General features: G+C 42.4%; 1 protein-coding gene and 1 pseudogene across 3 annotated transcripts in view; one reads left to right on the plus strand and one right to left on the minus strand.

Moving 5' to 3' along the window:
• The window catches only part of GSR (glutathione-disulfide reductase), a 41,870-nt gene extending 31,207 nt beyond the window's left edge, over positions 1-10,663 (minus strand). For all 3 annotated transcript variants that reach the window (XM_060407125.1, XM_015104590.3, XM_060407124.1), the window contains exon 1: positions 10,355-10,663. In XM_060407125.1, the coding sequence (XP_060263108.1) occupies positions 10,355-10,651 (297 nt within the window). In that variant the 5' untranslated portion in view covers positions 10,652-10,663. The remainder of the gene's footprint in view (positions 1-10,354) is intronic.
• Positions 10,664-14,852: 4,189 nt separating this feature from the next.
• LOC101105800 (large ribosomal subunit protein uL24-like) lies at positions 14,853-15,387 on the plus strand (annotated as a pseudogene).
• The last annotated feature ends 4,790 nt before the right edge of the window (positions 15,388-20,177 follow it).

A 20,177-nucleotide genomic window follows, 5' to 3' on the forward strand; every position in this document is an offset into this window, starting at 1 on the left:
CACTAAGCAAAGCACTATTGGTTCATCAACAGCTTCTTTCAGCATGACCTTTCAGTCATATTGCACAAGACACTGTTCTAGGGGCTCAGTGTTGATGAACAGAAGAGATAAAGATCTGTCTTTGGCGAGTGTCACCAGCTTTACATCCACAGCTAATAAGCCCCTGGACACCACTTACCCACGTCCCTTCAAAATTCTGACCACTCCTGATGTGTGTTTTATTTCTCCACAATTTAGCTCCATTCTGACAGCATCCATTGGAGACAGGATCAGATCTCAGCAGTGAAGGGGTCAGTCTTACAAGACTGCCCTATCCCCCATGTCAGTCACCAAACACAAGTCCAGATTATCGGCTGTGCTTCTGACCAACCTGCTATAGATCCAAAGTTTCAATGACTCCACCTCCCACCGCCCTTTCTTGGTTTTGATTAATTTGCTAGAGTGGCTCACAGGACCTAGAGAAATGTGTGATGGAACATTTTACTCATGAGATTACCAGTTTATTATAAAAAGCTGTAACATAACTCAGGAGCAGACCAGTGGAAGAGATGTGCAGGGTAAGCCATGTAGGAAGGGGTGTGGAGCCTTCACGCCCTCTCTGGGCACACTCCACTCTCCTCGAATCTCCAAGTGTTCACCAACCCAGAAGCTCTCTGAACTCTGTCCTTTTGGTTTTCTCTGAAGGCTTCCATTACACAGTCAGGGTTGACTAAATCATTGGCCACTGGTGTTATTCGACCTCCAAACCCTTGTCCTTGCCTTCCCAAGGTCAGAGGGTTAGGCTGGTTCCTTTGCCAACCAGCACCCATGCTTATGTTCTTTCCATCAGACACCACATTAACTTAAACCCAGGTGAGGCTGAATGTCAAGGCACCTTTACCACTCATCATATAGTAAATTCCAAAGGTTTTAGGAGCTCTGTGCCAGAAATGGGAATGAAGATCAAATACGTATTTCTTATTATAAATCCAATTATCACACCCTAGCACATATTAAACGTTTAATATCCATGTCTTTTACCTTCAAATTTCAGATGAAAGTTAGTCTGGGAAGGCATCTAGCTTGAAAGAAGAGTGAAGGTATTCTATGTAAAACAGAATCTAAAGCAAGAAAATGAACTTATAAAAGAGGTATTCAAATGTTAGAACTAAAATTGTTTGAGCTCAGTTCTTATTTTAGAGGATCCTCAGATTAACATGCAATCTCCCAGTCCCAGGAATCAAACACAAATGAACTGCTACTCTGGGGCAACCAGGGGAAACCAGATTCAGCTATGTGAGACAAGCTCTTCTAGGGTATCACTTTTCTCTACCACCTGACACCCACCGAGTGTTATCTGGCCTCACAGCGCTTGCGCACCCCCAAAAGAAAAAGGATCTAGGATCCCATATCCTATTTAATATCTCATGTTGCAACACTCAGTGAATAAACGGTTATTAATTGTGACTGTGTGTAATCTGCTTAGAAATGCGGAAGGTCACTCATATTTCCATAAAATTCTTTAATTCCATCCAACCAGAAAAATTCTGTTGCTACTTGTGCAAAATACCTTTTACACGCAAGCAGGAACTTTGAAGGATTAAGAGGCAGCCTTCCTTTTACTGGCCTTGCAAATTTAGTGGGTTCTGAGGTGGATGGCAAAGCAACATTACTAAGACTGTTGCAAAAGATTATACAATCAACAAGGTAAATCAAAAGACTTCAATAATAGGATTTGCCTGCTTCAACGAACCCCACCCTTTCTGATTACTCCTTTCTTTGGCACTTATGAACATAGGTGTGCCTCATTTTATGAAACTCTCAACTCATGAAATAATCAGGATTATTTTCTGGTTTTGAGGGATCTTTGTCAATACTGAAGGAACTAATGGCAAGGTTCCCTAAATTGAGCTCTCCTTTTAGTAAATGTTCATTTAAAAATGCATGTTCAACCTTGGGAAAGTGTCAGTTGCTCAGCTGTGTCCAACTCTTTGCAACCCCGTGGACTGTGTAGCCTGCCAGGGTCTTCTGTCCATGGGATTCTCCAGGCAAGAATACTGGAGTGGGTTGCCATTTCCATCTCTAGGGGCTCTTCCTGACCCAGGGATTGAACCTGGGTCTCCTACACTGCAGGCAGATTCTTTACAATCTGAGCCACCAGGGAAACCAACCTTGGAACATCATAGTGAAATAAGACAGTCACAGAAAGATAGCTATTGCATGATTCCACTTACATGAGGGATCTAAGACAGTCAAATTCAAAGAATCAAACAGTGGACTGGTGGCTGCCAGGGCTGGGGGTGGGAAAGGGCAAAGTGGATTTACCAATTAATGGGCTCCAAATCTCGATAAGCAGGATGTTTTAAAGATCTGTTGTACAACACTGTACCTACAGTCAGCAATACTGTTGTTGTTCAGTTGCTCAGTCGTGTCTGACTCTGCGACCCCATGGACTGCATGCAGCACGCCAGGCCTCCCAATCTCCTGGAGCTTGCTGAAATTTATGTCCATCGAGTTGGTGATGCAGTACTGTACACTAACAATTTTGTTAAGAGGGTGGATTTCATGTTAAGTATTCTTACCATTAAAAAATATGCATGTTCAGCCTACTAGGGCTACAGATACTATAATATCAAAGTACCTGCGACTACCTCCAAGTTAGTGTATGATTTACCTGTTATACCACATAATTGTTTGCAGCCTGAAGTGAAGAATTGTTAAGTTGCTTAGTCATGTTTGACTCTCTGCGACCTCATGAACTGTAGACCAGCAGGCTTCTCTATCCATGGGATTCTCCAGGCAAGAATACTGGAGTGGGTTGCCATTTCCTTCTCCAGGGGATCTTCCCAACCAGGGGCAGATTCTTTACCATCTGAGCCACCAGGGAGGCCCTGTAAACAGCCTAGATGAATACAGACAACAATTCACCAGATGGCTGTTTCTCAGGCCTCTTTTAAAGCCTCCACTCCTCCTGCTGGCCTCTCCAACTGGTCTGTACAGCACAGCTCACTGTGACATTAATGATCAAGAAGACTTTTGCTAGGTGCAAACTTTCCATTATAAAGTAAGTAAGTCACGGGGATGTAACTACGTACAGCATGGTGCCTACAGTTAATAACACTATTTGAAAGCTGCTAAGAGGGCAGAGCTTAAAAGTTTACAAGAGGGGACTTCCCTGGCAGTCCAGTGGCTAAGGCTCCACACTCCCAATGCAGGAGGCCCAGGTTCTATCCCTGGTTGGGAAACTAAGATCCCACAAGCCACAACTAAGAGTTTGTATACCACAACTAGGACCTAGCTCAGTCCAATAAATTAATTAAAATAAATTTTAAACAGTGGGAAAAAAAAGTTCACAGGAAAAACTTGTAACTATGTATTATGACAGATGTTAACTACATTTATGGTGGTGATCATTTCACAATATATACAAATTTCAAGTTATCTGAAAGTAATATTATATTTTAAAAAAAAGACTTTTTGTCCAGGGATCAACCCTTACTCCCTCTCATTGGTTAAGAACCTCACACTGATACACTAAAACTGGGTTAGTCTTTATCGCTACATCAGCAAGAACACTGGAATACGCGCTCCTGCAGGCCCTGGGGCAAGGGAATAGTAAGTCAGAAAGAAGGGCCCTGAACCACAGCAACCAAACTCCCAGAAGGCTCTAGTTCACCTTGGCTTTGGGCAACCTCTGCATTTTCCCTTGGTCTGCACTTGATCATGAGACAAGCATGATACAGGCAGGCCTCAAAGATATTTCGGGTTTGGCTCCAGACCACCGAAATAAAGTGAGTACCCCAAGAGTCACATGAATTTTTTTGGTTTCCTAGTTCATAGAACAGTTACGTTTACACTACACTGTAGTCAATTAAGTGTGTAACAGCATTGAGAAAAAAGGCACAAAACTAAGAAACACTTTTTTGCTAAAAAATGCTAACCGTCATCTGAGTCCTCACCAAGTCGTGTAGTTAAAATCAAGGATCATTGATGGCAGACCACCATAACAGATACAATAATGAAGAAAAAGTCTGAAATACTACGGGAGTTAAAATGACACAGAGACATGAAGTGAGCAAATGCTGCTGCAAAAATGGCACTAAGAGATGTGGGCAACGCAGGGTAGCCACAAGCCTGCAGTTTGCAAAAAGGAAAAACAAACACAGAATCTGCAAAGTGCTACAAAATGAGTTACGTCCCTATTTACCGTTTTGGAGACTCCACAGAATGATCTCAAAAATTATCTCATGTATTCTCCAGCCCTCAGAAATGAATGACTTGCAGGAGGCAATACAAGATTACTTACTTCTAATTGAATGCTAAAAAGATGATTTCTTTCAGCTTCCCATTTTTAATGTCTAACCTGATCCAGAAAAATAAAGACTAATTTAAGAGAGGGATCATGTTATTAGAGCTGCACAAGCCTTTTTCCCTAGTTCATCCACTAGACGTTTAGTAGCAGTACTAGCCTTCACTTATTTCCACATTGAACTTGAGGGCGACAGAATGTGCTACTCCGAAACAGTGGGCCACCCTATTGCCCATGCCACTCCTCTAGCATTATTTTGAGGTGAAGACAATTTAGAAACAGCAGACAGGAGGAACTCTGATCTCCCCACCTTTCTGCTGAAAAGCAAAGCTAATATTTCCCTTAGTGAAGGTGTTTCCCACCCTATCCTATACTAGCTGTAGAAAAACCCTTATCACTGGAGATGGCAAGGTAGCCATGAGAAGAATCTGCGTGCGCGCACACACACACACAAAAACCTTATTAAAGTAACCCTTATCTTCCATTAGTTTCCCTCCATATATTTACCTTCCCACAGTTTATTGCCTCTAGATGTCCAAATCCCCTTTCCTTTGGTTACTTTTCCACAATTTGTCACCCTCTGTTAATTTGTATTAAGTTTCCAGGTCTACGAGTTCCTTTTTTCCCTACGAGTTCCTTTTTTCCCAATTCTTTTCTGTGACACTCATGTGTGCATGTGAAATAAACCTTTTGTCCCATTAATCTGCCCACTGTCAAGTTTAATTTGCAGGCCCCAGCTACTGAACATAAACGGGTGGAGGAAACGTTTTTCCTTCCCTACAGTACACAGTATAGGACACAGTCTTCTCAAACCTGAGCTTCGTAACAGTTTAAGGTGATAAACTCCATCAAAGAAAAGTGAACTCTCAGTATACCAACATAGGTCACTCATCCTGAAAATACGTGTCTCCTCGGAAGGAGCCGTCCCCATTGTATCACAGAAGGGACAAAAAGCATCCAGGAAAAGGAAAACTGTATATGTGGCAAGCAGTCACACCACATATACACCCATGGAAGGCATTTACTCTGGATGCATGAAACGATGAGAGCAGGAAATGACTCTTGGACCAAACCCATTATCATCTGAGCCCGACAACTGTGCAGGGTTCACCAGATTCATTCTTGTGCTTCTATGGGGTCGAATTCAGTCTTCTCACAGTTCCTGCTTCCCACGAAGGCTGCAGCATTGTGCCCGGCTCAAGTACACCAGAATCAGAATTGGGCTCTTCATAAAAATACACCTGCTGGGGCTTCACTCCAGACCTGCTAAATCAGCTCTGAAGTGGACACCCACCTGGTAGATTCCAAAGCAAGCGTTTTTTGTTTTGCTTTGTTTTTTAGTTTGGCTGCACCAGGTCTTAGTTGCAGGATCTTTGTTGTGGCATGCGGGGCTCTTTAGTTTTGGAAGGTGGGATCTAGTTCCCTGACCTCAGATCGAACCTAGGATCCCCACACTGGGAGAGTGGAGTCTTAGCCACAAAATGATGACTGGTTCCTAAGAAACAGAAGAAGTTTCCTTCTGTGTAGCTAAGAATGATTAAAAATGTTCATCAAGTCATAAATTACTCCACACAATGACACCAAAGCCACAGCTTCTGATGGCTGGGCTGCTAATTCCATAGATTATTTTATGCTTGGTTTGTTTTCAACCACATTTCAGCTGACAATTTGCTCCTTGGTAAAAATGAGGGTCCTAGGCTAGAACAATGCTTCTAAACTCCTATAAGGTTCTATGTGAGTCTGATCCTTAATAAAATGAAAGCAACAAGGCCCATGCCCCATTTACATAAAGCTGCTGCTGCTGCTGCTGCTAAGTCGCTTCAGTCGTGTCCGACTCTGTGCAACCCCATAGACGGCAGCCCACCAGGCTCCCCCATCCCTGGGATTCTCCAGGCAAGAACACTGGAATGGGTTGCCATTTCCTTCTCCAATGCGTGAAAGTGAAGTCGCTCAGTCGTGTCCGACTCTTCACGACCCCATGGACTGCAGCCCACCAGGCTCCTCCATCCATGGGATTTTCCAGGCAAGGGTACTGGAGTGGGGTGCCATCGCCTTCTCCTGCATAAAGCTAAAAGTATTTAATTTAAAGGACTGTCAGGGCTTCCCTGGCAGTCTAATGGTTAGGGCTCCGCATTTCCACTGCAGGGGGCATGGGACTGATCCCTGGGCGGGAAACTAAGATCTCATAAGCCACACAGCATGGCCAAATAAATAAAGAACTGTCCTTTACTTAGAATCATAAGCTTCCTACTTTTAATAAAAAAAATTCTTGATAAAAATGACAGTAATACAATTTTTTCAAATGGTCATTAAAAAAAATTGAGTCAGCACACTTATGTTAGGGCTTCCCATTAAAAAAAAAAAAAAAAAACTATAGGAAGACTGAATTAGTGGGACTCCAAAATCATTTCCAACTTCATCAATCCGTGAGTCTAAGATTTCATGAAGGAAAGCTAAAAACAAAAATGTGTACTTTTTTATTTGTTAAAAATCGCATGGAAAATTTAGAAATTACATATACTGATCACAATGTAAGCTCCATGAGGATGGGGATTTTTATCTGCTTTGTCTGTTGCTATGACCACAGCACCTAAAAATGTACCTATATACCTGGTATACTAATAAACAAGCAAATAATTAAAAACAAAATGTAATCACACTCCCTGTAAATCACCACCACCACTAGAAAGCCCTAACTTGAAAATTTTGTGTGACTTCACCCACAGCAAAAAATTTAAAAATCCACCAAACTTGAGATCTATATATTTTTTAAAGTTTATGCTCTTAAGAATTATTTAGTTATTCATTATTTTTGGCTGGTCTGGGTCTTTGTTGCTGCACACGCAGACTTCTCACTGTGGTGGCTGCTCTCGTTACAGAGCTCAGGCGCCAGGGCTCCAGTAGTTGCAGCACGCGGCTCAGTTGCTGTGGTGCACGAGCTAAGTTGCTTGCTCCATGACATGTGGGAGTTCTGGACCAGGAATTGAACCCATGTCCCCTGCACTGGCAGAAGGATTCTCATCCACTGTGCCACCAGGGAAGTCCCTAGATTTATATATTTAAGAAAAAAACTGGTTGAAGAGTCAAAAATTAACATCTATGTCAATTTCCCAAGGGACATCTTTCAACAGTATTAATACCTTGACCATAAAACCACTTTTACAGTGTCCTTTTCCTGCTCAAAATCCTTCCATAGTTAACTGTGCTTCCAGAAACACTATATGTTTACTACCCCTTCCCATCAGCTTCTGTCTCTCACTGGAGACACCCCTGCTCCAGTCAAATTTGATTACACAACACACCCTGCCTCTGTGCCTCTGCCCCTACCCTGTCAAAAAATGATATACATTCAGTTCAAGTTCACAAAGATATTATTATCTCTATCCCCAAACTATCCAATATGTCCAAGCAGACGTGATCATTTCTCAGCTACTCTAAGGGAATCTTACTCTGGTGCCATCGCACTCTGGGGATGACTGTCTACAATACATTTTGCTCCCCTATCATACAGTAAATTTCTAGAGGGAAGATACCTTTGTCTACAAATCTTGGTATCTACCCTTTTCTCTCAACCACCTCCCGTCCAAATACTTCGCACTTAAGAGAAGTGAAGTGAAGACAGGAACAAATGAAATGTGCTTTCATTTTCCCTACACCTGTCTGGAAATCACTGCATGTAAGGAGTCTGTTATGGCACCTGCAGATAACCCAGATATTGAGAATCCTATCAATTAGTTATTATCTTCTCTGTTAGTCAAGGCATACTACACCCTTCCTGGCATTTCAAAACCAAATCCAGTTTGATACAAGCCCAAATGGCACATCATAAAAATATGAAATAGGGGATTTTCCCCAAGAGATCAGTGTTTACAGAAAACTAAATTGTAGTAGCAGAATGACATAAGGAAAGTGAAAGTGAAGTCACTCAGTCCAACCCAATTCTTTGCGACCCCATGGACTATAACCTACCAAGTTCCTCCATCCACGGGATTTTCCAGGCAAGAATACTAGAGTGAGTTGCTATTTCCTTCTCCAGGAGATCTTCCCAACCCAGGAATTGAACCCAGTCTCCCGCATTGTAAGCAGACGCTTTACCGTCTGAGCCACCAGGGAAGTCCAAGATAAGCAAAGCGAAGTTGCTCAGTCGCGTCCGACTCTGTGCGACCCCATAGACGGCAGCCCACCAGGCTCCTCCGTCCCTGGGATTCTCCAGGCAAGAACACTGGAGTGGGTTGCCATTTCCTTCTCCAATGCATGCAAGTGAAAAGTGAAAGTGAAGTCGGTCAGTTGTGTCCGACTCTTAGCGACCCCATGGACTGCAGCCCACCGGGCTCCTCCGTCCATGGGATTTTCCAGGCAAGAGTGCTGGAGCGGGGTGCCATTGCCTTCTCCGAAGATAAGCAAAGCCAGGTTCTTTATAACGAAGCGGTGAGTGGCTAATTCCTAAGCTGTCCTTTGCTAGCTCTCCGAAGTAGTTGATCTTTTTTTTAAAATTGGAAGTAGCTGATCTCTTAATTTATCTATTTACATTTCTAACAGGAATCTGAAAGTGGGGGCATCCCCTTCTTGATTAATACCGATTAATCAAGGCAATGATAAAGGATGCCCAGGCTGATTAGGACATTCATGAGGAAGAAGGAAAACAGAAAAGCAGAGCAGGACTAGGATGGGCAGCTATCAAGTGATGTCACCGGCTGTCCCGGGGGCCTCTTACTGGCACCCCTCCATCTGCTTTCTGCAGTCAGACTTCTCCGAGGCTCTGTCTGGACTAAGGCGTCAAGGTACAAGTTGATCATTAAACCGGGATTTTTCCTTCCGTCGTTCTCACTTCCGTTTTGAACTTCAAAAATGAGCACTGGACACTGGAGACAGGGTCCTGTCTCCTTTAACCTTTCACAACTGTTAATTTTGAGTTTCATTCACATACAGTTACTGAGCAGGGACTTTGTTAAAGTGATAAGAGGCTAAAAACATACAAACCCGCTTCTGCCTTTAAGGAGTTCCCAATGTAGTGTCATTTAAGCATCTCTCTCCAAAGGAACTTCAAGAACCCATTCCCAAGTCAAGGGACTCTTAGATACAACTTTTTGGGTTTTTTGGCACGCGGGATCTTAATTCCCCGACCCAGGGATCGAGCTCACGACGCCTGCAACGGAATCGCGGAGTGTTACCACTGCACTGCCGGCAAAGTCCCTGGGATACAATAGTTTAATACCAACAGCAAGTACCTCACCCAAGTCCTGAGAGAGAAAAGCCATCAATAACTTGGAAATTAAACTTATTTTTTAAATGAATAGTTTCTGAATCGCTGCATTTACAACCCTCTTTGGCGGAGAGGTAGTTTTAAACCACCGCCCCCGCCCCAACGAAAGATCTGTAAAATCATTTAATAGTAAATCCTACATCCACGTAAACTGGAGTCTGTGATTCTCAACCTTGGCTGCAATTCAGAGTCGCCAAAGCAGAGGCTGCACCCGGGTTAAGCAGAATTTTTTTCAACTCCTCAGGTGACTTGAATGTGTAGTCGAGAGAGAGAGAGCCGCTGCTGTAACTCATTCTGCCCTTGAAACTGAAGGGAGAGCCCCAGGATCCCCAGTGACCTGCACAAGCTCCATCTTTCCTCCCCCCGCCCCAGAGAGACGCGGGCGAGCGGCAGTTTTCTGTTTCAAGGGTCTGGGTGTTAAGATCCAGCGTGGAATACCCTTCCACCCAGAGAAGTGAGGATGTAGGAAAGTTCTGTTACATTTAATCACCTCGGGCCACCGTTAGGATGACACCTGCGCCAAAAAGGATGCAAGCTTAGCTTCAAGGGTCGCGGATAAGTCCTTTTATACTTCCTTCCTCTACACCCGCTTGGATCCTGACTCGGACCGGCTAGGCGAAGCGGAAAGCGCTGCGCTGGAGGCGAGGGGGGGTCCATCATGGGGCAGGGGGTGGGGGTGGATCGCACTAGGGAAGAACGGAGGCTGTTCCTGCAGAGAGCAGCGGACACAAAGCTGGGCTTCGGGACGCTGCTCGGCAGGGACCCAGGCACGAGGAGAAGCGCCAGGAATGAGGGGTACTCACGCATGTGCCGCCCAGCTTGTGTCTCTCCACCACAGCCGCCCGGGCGCCCAGCTCCGCCGCCCGGCGCGCGCTGGCCAGTCCGCCCGAGCCACCGCCGATCACCAGGTAGTCGTAAGAGATCTCGGCGCCGGCGCTGAGCGGCGGGCACGGCGGCTGCGGCTCCTGCTTGCACGCCATGGCGCGGGAGAAGGCGCGGGCTGGCCCGGCCGGAGGTGGCGCGGAGGTGAGGAAGGCGCGCGCCACCCGCAGCCAGCCGTGCCCCTCGCTCGCGATTAGAGTCCGGGCCAGCAGGGCCATGCGCGCGGAAGTGCGCGCCTTGGGGGTGCGGCCCGGGGCGGGCCCAGGGAAGGGCGGCGGGGGCGTGCGGGCCCCGGGGCCGGCGCAGCCTCACGGTGACTAAGCACTCAGCTGCCGCGCGGTGCTTCGCTGGGAGCAGGGCAGGGTGGGGGTGGGGGTGGAGCCCTCAGGCTCGGCTGCGCTAGAGCGGACTGGCGCCGAGGGCCGGTGTCGACCCCTCTGCGTCCCCTCGTGCCCGCGAGCCAGCGTTCCCTGCTCCAAAGGCGGATGTCTTTCCCGATCTCGCCGCCTACGTGTTCTCCCCAGCACCTGGGTCCCCGCACCCGAGTGGCATCAGCCGGATGTAGGTTTCTGAAGTCGGATGGGTGGAGGAAGGATGAATGCCCCCTTTTGTTCCCCCAGCCTTTTCTGAGCGAGCCCCTTGGGAGTTGCCAGTGGCGCCCGACTTCTCCAGGAAAGACTTGCCCACAATCATTTTGAGGGTGATGTTTCTCAAGGTTTAATCCGCAGGCCACCTGATCCCTGAACCCTAACCCAGATCTACTAAATCGGAAGCTTTGGGGCAGGACCCAAGCAATCTACATTTTAAACCCTCCACCCAGCCCCCATCACCACCACCAGATGATACTTTAAGCACGGTTTGGGAGGCTTTGGAACAAATGTTTTTGTGTTCAAAAGTTGAAGCATAAAGATAGCGTAGAAGTGGACACACAAAAGCATTTCCTCCCAGGCTGTACAGACTGGGGTGTCATTTTAGAATATCTGGAGGCTCTCAGCTCCACACCACTTTGTGTGACCAGCGCCCACCACTCACGAGGCCGAGAGCGTTGTAGGCAGAGGAGTAAAGGTCCGGTCTGAGAGAAGCTTAGGCCCCGCATGTGCCAGGGGAAGGAGAATCAACCGCACTCCAGATAGACTAGCATCCAATTCTTTAAGATTTTGTTTGGATTATTTTTGTTTTCTTTTCCTGATTAAAAAGGAATAGAGAAAAAAATGGGAAAGTTCCTCCTTTCACTAGACTGCCATGTAGTAAATGTAGATGAAACTGAGTTGTTTTTTTTTTTTAATCATTTTACAGCTATCATAGTGATCGCTGTGTCATTAAACATTGAACCACTGGGTGAAAGTTTGAGGAGGAAAAAGTTATTTACACAGTCAGAATATGTCCCCAAAGATTGCTTACTGATCATAAGAGGGAAACTGGTGGCTTTACAGTACTCCACACACCACCCTACTCCAGTGGTCAAAGGCGAATATAGTGGGAAAGCTCTCATTGTGTGCCTGGCAATGCAATGCAGTAAGAAGAATACAACTTCACTTATGTAGTATTCCTGCTAAAAATCCATAACCTGAATCTATTCATGAAAGCCACCTGAACCTATTCAGAAAAAGCCACAGGGTGGGAAATTATACAAGTAACTGACCTGTACTCTTTAAAAGCTATCAGTGTCTTAAAAACAAAGCAAGCTCGGGAACTATTCCAGGTTAAAAAGATTGAAGAACTAAGAGAATGAAGGGCCAGGTTTGATCCTAGATGAGATTCTGGAGGGGGAAATTTTCCTATAAAGGATGATTGGTGAAATTTGAATATGGCCTGTATAATGGATGGAGGAGCCTGGTAGGCTGCAGTCCATGAAGTCGCTGAGTCGGATACGACTGAGCGACTTCACTTTCATTTTTCACTTTCATGCATTGGAGAAGGAAATGGCAACCCACTCCAGTGTTCTTGCCTGGAGAATCCCAGGGACAGGGGAGCCTGGTGGGCTGCCATCTATGGGGTCACACAGAGTCGGACACAACTGAAGCGACTTAGACTTAGCAATATACAATAATAATACATCGATGTTAAGTTTCCCGAGTTTCAGAATTGTACTGTGGCTAAATAAGAGAATATCCTTGTTCTTAAGAAATATTCGCAAGTACTTAGGAGTAAAGAGTCTGAGTCAGAGAAACTTGGTTTCATATCCAACTCAACTCCCCCTCCCCCCACAAAGGCGCTATCATAGTCGTTTAATTCCTCTGAGAGTCATTTTCTTCATGTGTGAAGTAGGAAGACTGACAGAAAGAAGACAGGCATGTCAAACAAAGAAAATTACTTAGAGTGGAGGAAGTGAGCTAGCAGAGGAAGTAGTAAGCAGAGCAGTGCTGATTGGCTGAACCATAGGCAGCTTGAAGGGGGCGATGGGAGATGGGTGGAGGAGTCCTGGAAAGCCTTGCTAGTAAGCAGGCTAAGGTGTTTAGACATTATTCCACAGGCAGTAGCCTCTGGAGATTTCTCAGAAGTGTCTTTCCCTGGAAATAAACGAAATGGATTGGAAATGGTGAAACTGGCAGTGTAGGAGGCAAAGCTAATAGGTGGCAGTATTGAGAACAGACAGGAAGGAACAGATTGGACAAACTAAGAAAGTGAAATTGACAGATTGGGGAGAGGGCGCAAGAGTCAAAGATGACAAGTCTTGAACCAGGAAATATGGGAGGACAATAATGCCATAAAGCAAATATAAAGATGATGAAGGAGGTCAAGGTCTACATCTCTGCTGGTTTTAATACAGAAAACTTTCCATCCCTTAAGTACATAATCCCATGCAATATGTTGAACAAAGATTCATAATGTATTATTTGACTCTAAAATATTTTATGGTCAGGACTTCCCTGGTGGTCCAATGGCTGAGACTCTATACTCTCAGTACAGGGGACCCAGGTTCGATCCCTAGTCCAGGAACTAGATCCCACATGCTGCAACTAAGATTGAAGATACTACATGCAGCTAAGGACCCAGTGCAGGTAAATAAATAAATTAAAATATTTTAAAATATATATTATGTTCATGTAAATTTTTTCCTTTTTGAACTTCTGACTTAGGTGGGAAGGAACAGGTAGCCATATCCCCAGCACTTGAAGACTTCAGACTGTACCTAAACTTTCTCTTCTTCAAGCAAAGAAATGTCAGTTAAAGAAAAAATTTAGTAAATGTAGCTAATAAGAGGTAGTTTCAGGATGCTGAGAATGAAAATCAACTAAGCTATTCAAGGGTGGCAGTCTTACGACATCATTATAATCTACCATAATTTGTAAGGAAGAACAGAGGAAAGCATCTATTTCATGTTTTAATAATTTCATCGTTAATTTTTTCTTTTGACCACTAGACAATTTTATGTGATTTCCACAAAGACTGTGAAATATTTGTCAAAGTAATAAAGTACAAGTGAAAGTTAGTCACTCAGTTGTGTCTGAATCTTTGTGACCCCATGGACTGTAGCACACCAGGCTCCTCTGTCCATGGGATTCTCCAGGCAAGAATATTGGAGTGGGTTGCCATTTCGCCAGTGATTAATATGGATTGAACCAAACACTGTCCTGAAGAGCTTTCTTACGGATTTCTCTGGTGATCCAATGGCTAAGATTCCGCACTCCCAATGCAGGGGGCCTGGGTTCGATCCCTGGTCAGGGAACTAGATCCCACATGCCGCAACTAAAGATCCCACAAGCTGCAATGAAGATTGAAGATCCCACATGCCACAAATCAGGCCTGGTACAACCAAATCAATCAATCAATATATATATATTTAAAAAATAGCTTTATTAAGCATGATGGTAAGAGCTTTCTGTTATCCCCTCCTGAACCCAAGAAATAAATAATATTATCATCTCCATTTTGAAAATAGAGACCAAGGCGCAAAGAGAATAAATGCCTTAACTTGAATAAGATGACACAGTTGGTGAATGGCAGAGCTGGGATTCAGATCCTGGAGGCCTGACTCTAAACCATATTTTCTTAACCATTACTGGAAAGAAATCATCAAAGATATTGTCTCAGTGAAAATACAAGATCCAAGTTTTTTTAAGAGGGTTTTTGTTTTGTAGGAGAAAATGTTGAATATCCCTTTTTATTTTGTTAAAAGAACTTGTAGCCTCATACTTCCCTGGTAGTACAGTGGTTAAGAATCTGCCCACCAATGCAGTAGACAATGGTTTGCTCCCTGGTCTGGGAAGACCCCACATGCCTCAGGGCAACTAAGCCCATGCACTACAACTACTGAAGCCTATGCACCTAGAGCCCGTGGTCTGCAACAAGAGAAGCCGCCACATTGAGAAGCGCAAGCACTGCAACCAGAGAGTAGCCCCTGCTCACCACAACTAGAGAAAGCCCTCACACAGCAACGAAGACCCAGTGCAACCCCAATAAGAAATTTTACAAATTGCTCTTCCCTTCTGTGGCCATCGCTGAAGCACTATCGGCCAAAATGCAGTTCAGTCCCTTTGTGACTTCTGACTGAAGCAAAAACGGAAAAAGGCATTTCAGTGTGCCTTCCCACATTTTCAGGAAATTTATGTCTTCTCCTCTTTCTAAAGAAAGAAAAGACAGAAGTACAACGTTCAATCCATGCCCATCTGAAAGGATGATGAAGTTCAGGTTGTATGAGGGCATTACAAAGGGCAGCAAATTGGCAAAATAGTTCAGGTTTACAGGAAGAAGTATGTCATTTACATTGAACGAGTGCGGTGGGAGAAGGCTAATGGCATGACTGTCCATGTGGGCATTCACCCCAGCAAGGTAGTTATCACCTGACTAAAACTGGACAAAGACTGCCAAAAGATCCTTGAACGTAAACCCAAATCTTGCCAAGTAGGAAAGGAAAAGGGCAAATATAAGGAAGAAACAATTGAGAAGATTCAGGAATAAAGTCATCTTGTCTACAGCTTTCATTAAAAACTGTTAAAATGAAAAAAAAAAATTTTAATTGTAGCCTCTCACTATGCATTTTTTTCTAAAGTGTAATTTATAGGAAATGTATTCATGACTCATAAGTGACATTTATATTACAACTCTGTCTTCTTTTAAGCTATTGTCACAAGCTATTATTAGAAGGAAGGTAGAAATGGTACTTCAATAAACAATCTGAGAAGTCTGTACAGGAAATAGTAGTACACAAGGAAGCTTGCACATCCCAGTTTCTCAATGAAATATAAATTTCTCATGATGCATATGTGAAAATAATTACAGTTATTTATAAGAAGGATAGAAATAATGAGAAAAGAAATAATATAAGGATTACTCAATTACACAATTTCATTGTTTCATATTGAGAAAACAAATACTGAAGAGACAGAGAACAGTAACTATAATTGAATGTGAGATTAACAAAAAGCAAGTTTTACAATAAGAGGAATTTTTCCAAGGGAAAGAGCAAGGCTCCTTTGTTGGAAAATGGGCCACTCCCTCAGAAGATATGTCTAGACAGAAATCATATATGCACTGATTTCCTTTTTCACCCTTTTGATCTCTAATTGTTTTACTGATGTATTTTCAGAGAATATGAGTGGGGGAGATTATTAAAAAGCTTTAGAAATAACACATACACCTATTCTGAATCTAAACATGTTTTATTATTTCGGTAATCACTTCTTTTTTTTTACAGTGTATATTCATCCCCATGACTAACTTGTTTTGTAAGTTTATGCCTCTTAATCTCCCTCACCTGCTCATTCATCTACCCATCACCTCCCACTCCAGCAGCCACCTGTTTCTTCTCTGTGTATATGATGGTTTCTGTTTTGAGTGTCATTTGTTTTGCTTTTTAGATTCCACATATAAGTAAAATCATACACTATTTGTTTTTCTCTGACTTACTTTACATAGCACTGTACCTTTTAGTTTCCTTCATGTTATCACAAATGACAATATTCCATTCTTTTTTATGACTGGGTTGTATTCCATTTCATTCTCTATCCATTCATCTATCCATGGGCACTTAGGTTGCTTCCTTATTTTGATTATTTGAATAAGACCAGAATGAACTTATGGGTCCATATTCCTTTTCAAATTAGTGTTTTTGTTTTCCTTGGGAAAATATCCAGAAGTGGAATTGCTGGATCATAGGTTCATCCTATTTTTAATTTCTAGAGGAAATTCCACACTGTTTTCCATAGTCACTGTCCAATTTATATTTCCATCAACAGTACACAAGTGTTCTCTTTTCTCCACATCATCACCAACACCTGTTATTTGTTGTCTTTTTGATAATAGCCATTCACAGGTGTGAGGTGATATCTCATTGTGGGTTTGATTTATATCACCCTGATGATTAGTGATGTTGACCATCTTTTCATGTATCTGTTGGCCATCTGTATCTCTTCTTTGGAGAATGTCCATTCAGATCCTCTCCCATTTTCAAATCAGGTTGTTTGGTTTTTTTGATGTTGAGTTGTTGGAGTTCTTTGTATATTTTGGATATTATATCAGATATATCTGGACAGATCATCCAGACAGAAAAGCAGTAGGGAAACACTGGCCTTACACAACACATTAGATCAGACGGATACATGTAACACTCCTTCCAAAAGTAGTGGAATACATTCTTTTTTCAAATACACATGGAACATTCTCCAGGATACATCACATGCTAGCCACAAAACCAGTCTCAATAAATTTAAGAAGACTGAAATTATATCAAGCATCTTCTCCTACCACAATGCTATGAGACTGGAAATCAACTATAAGCTAATGGGCTTCCCTGGTAGCTCAGCTGGTAAAGAATCTGCCTGCAGTGTGGGAGACCTAGGTTCTATCCCTGGGTTGTGAAGATCCGCTGGAGAAGGGAAAGGCTACCCACTTCAGTATTCTGGCCTGGAGAATTCCATGGACTATTCCATGGGGTCACAAAGAATCAGACACAACTGAGCTTTTATGTAACTTTTTAAGTTAATAAAAAACCTGCACAATAGCACAAATACATGGAAGGCTAAACAATATGCTATTAAACAACCAATGGGTCAATGAATAAATCAAATAAGAAATTTTTAAAATACCTAGAGATATGTGAAAATGGAAACACAATGATTCAGAATCTATTGCTTGTTGCTGTTTAATCACTAATGATGTCTGGCTCTCTGCAGTCGCATGCACTATAGCCCACCAGGCTCCTGTGCCTATGGAATTTTCCAGGCAAGAATACTAGAGTGGGTTGCCTTCTCCAGGGGACCTTCCTGACCCAGGGATTGAACCTGCAGCCCCTGATGCATCTCCTGCATTGAAGGCGGATTCTTTACCCCTGAGTCAAATCTATGGGGTGAAGCAAAAGAAGCTCTAAGAGGGAATTTTATAGCAATACAAACCTACTTCAGGAAACAAGAAAAACCTCAAATAAGTAACCTACCTTATACCTACAGGAACTAGAAAAATAAGAACAAACAATACCCAAAGTTAATATAAGGAAAGAAATAAGAAAGATCAGAGCAGAAATAAATAGAGACCTAAAAAAACATTTGGAAAGATCAATGAAACTAAGAGCTGGCTCTTTGAAAAGATTGGGGAAGAAAATAAAAAAACAGACAAACTTTTACCCAGATCCATCAAGGAAAAAAAAAAAAAGAGCAGGCCCAAATTGATAAAATAAAAAATGAAAAAGAGACATTATAGTTGACACCATGGAAATATAAAGGATCATAAGAGATTACTATGACCAATTATATACCAATAAAATGGGCAACCTAGGAGGAATGGACAAATTCCTAGAAATGTGCAATATCCCAAAACTGAACCAGTAAAACTTACAAAATATGAGCAAATTACCAGTAAGGAAACTGAATCAGTAATTTAAAAATCAGACAAGAAAAAGAAATAAGAGCAATTCAAATTGAAAAGGAAGAAGTAAATCTGTCCCTGCAAATTATACCATATTTAGAAAATCCTAAAGATGCCACCAAAAAATTATTAGAACTATATATATAATTAGTTCTATATACTATACATATATATACATACACACAGTGAAATACTACTCAGTCATAAAAAATGATGAAATTTTGCCATCTGTAACATCATGGATGGACTTGAAAGGTATTATGCTAAGTGAAATGAGGGGTGGGATGTGGGAGGGAGGCTCAAGGAGAAGACATATGGTTGATTCATGTTGATGTAGGGCAGAAAGGAACACAATATTGTAAAGCAATTACCTATGCTTCAATTTAAAATACATTTTTAAAAAAGACAAATACTGTATGGTATCATTTATATATGGAATCTAAAAATAAAGCAAACTAGTGTGTATAACCGGAGAAGGCAACGGCACCCCACTCCAGTACTCTTGCCTGGAAAATCCCATGGATGGAGGAGCTTGGTAGGCTGCAGTCCATGGGGTCGCTAGAGTTGGACATGACTGAAGCGACTTAGCAGCAGCAGTGTATATAGCAAAAAGGACACAGATATAGAGAACAAATTACCAGTTACCAGTGGGGAGAGAGAAGTGAGAAGAGGCAAGATATGATTAGGGGATTAAGAGGTACAAATAGATACACTGTTAGGTATTAAATAAATAAGCTACAAGGATATACCGTACAACATAGGGAATGTTGCCAATATTTATTAATAACTATAAGTGGAGTATAATCTTCAAACATTGTGAATCACTATGTTGTACACCTATAACATATAATATTGTACCTCAACTATATCTCAATTTTTTATTTATTCTTTTTTCAATTGTTTTAAAAGGGGAAAAAAGAATAATACAGTGAACATCCACACATTTTGGCTTAAGAAATGAAGTTTTACCACACTGTATAGCTCCAACTATCCATCCCTTTTCCATCCTCTTTCCTCTCCTCAGAGGTAATCAGTATCCTCAACTGGGTCTTTATCACTTCTCTTTTCTTGGAATTAAATGTCCCTCATCAGAAAAACAGACATCCATGTTCTTATATTGGAATACTATGCATAAGTGAAAATAAATTAGGGCTACACAAATTAACTTTGAACAATTTAACATAACATTAAATGAGAAAAGAATATATTAAAGTTTGCAAAACAATATTATTTTACTTAGAGTTACATAATATGCTAACATTTGAAACTTTTCCTTATATATATAAATATTTAGAAATTTTAAAAAATCATCCATAATTTCACCACTCTGATGTAGCCATTTTTCCTTGTTGGCCTATTTTAAAGTCACGTCTGCTAATTCAATCATCTATGTAATTTCTGAGTCTGTTTCCCCTGATTTTCTTCTGCTTATGTGTCACCTTCTCCTGCTTCTTGTCATACCTAGTAATTTTTTAATTTAATGGCTTAGGGACTTGCCTGGTGGTCCAGTGTTAAGATTCCAGACTCCCAAGTCAGGAGGCCCAGGTTTGATCCCTGGTCATGGAACTAGGCTCTTCCCTGGTGGCTCAGATGGTAAAGCATCCGACTATAATGCAGGAGACCCAGGTTCGATCCCTGTTTCGGGAAAAGCCCCTGCAGAAGGAAATAGCAACCCACTCCACTACTCTGCCAGGAAAATCCCATGGACAGAGTAGCCTGGTAGGCTACAGTCCATGGGACTGCAAAGAGTCAGACACAACTTAGCAACTTCACTTCACTTCATGGAACTAGATCCCACATGCTGCAAGAGCCAAAAAACCTGCCACAGCGAAAAAAAAAAAAAAGTATTTTAAAAAATTTAATGGTTAACATGATATTGAATATCTGACTTTTGTTCTTTTTCTTTAAAAAGTGTTGCTCTTTGTTTTTGCAGAAAGTTGT

This window comes from Ovis aries, chromosome 26 (genome assembly GCF_016772045.2).
Source record: "Ovis aries strain OAR_USU_Benz2616 breed Rambouillet chromosome 26, ARS-UI_Ramb_v3.0, whole genome shotgun sequence".
NCBI lineage: Eukaryota > Metazoa > Chordata > Mammalia > Artiodactyla > Bovidae > Ovis > Ovis aries.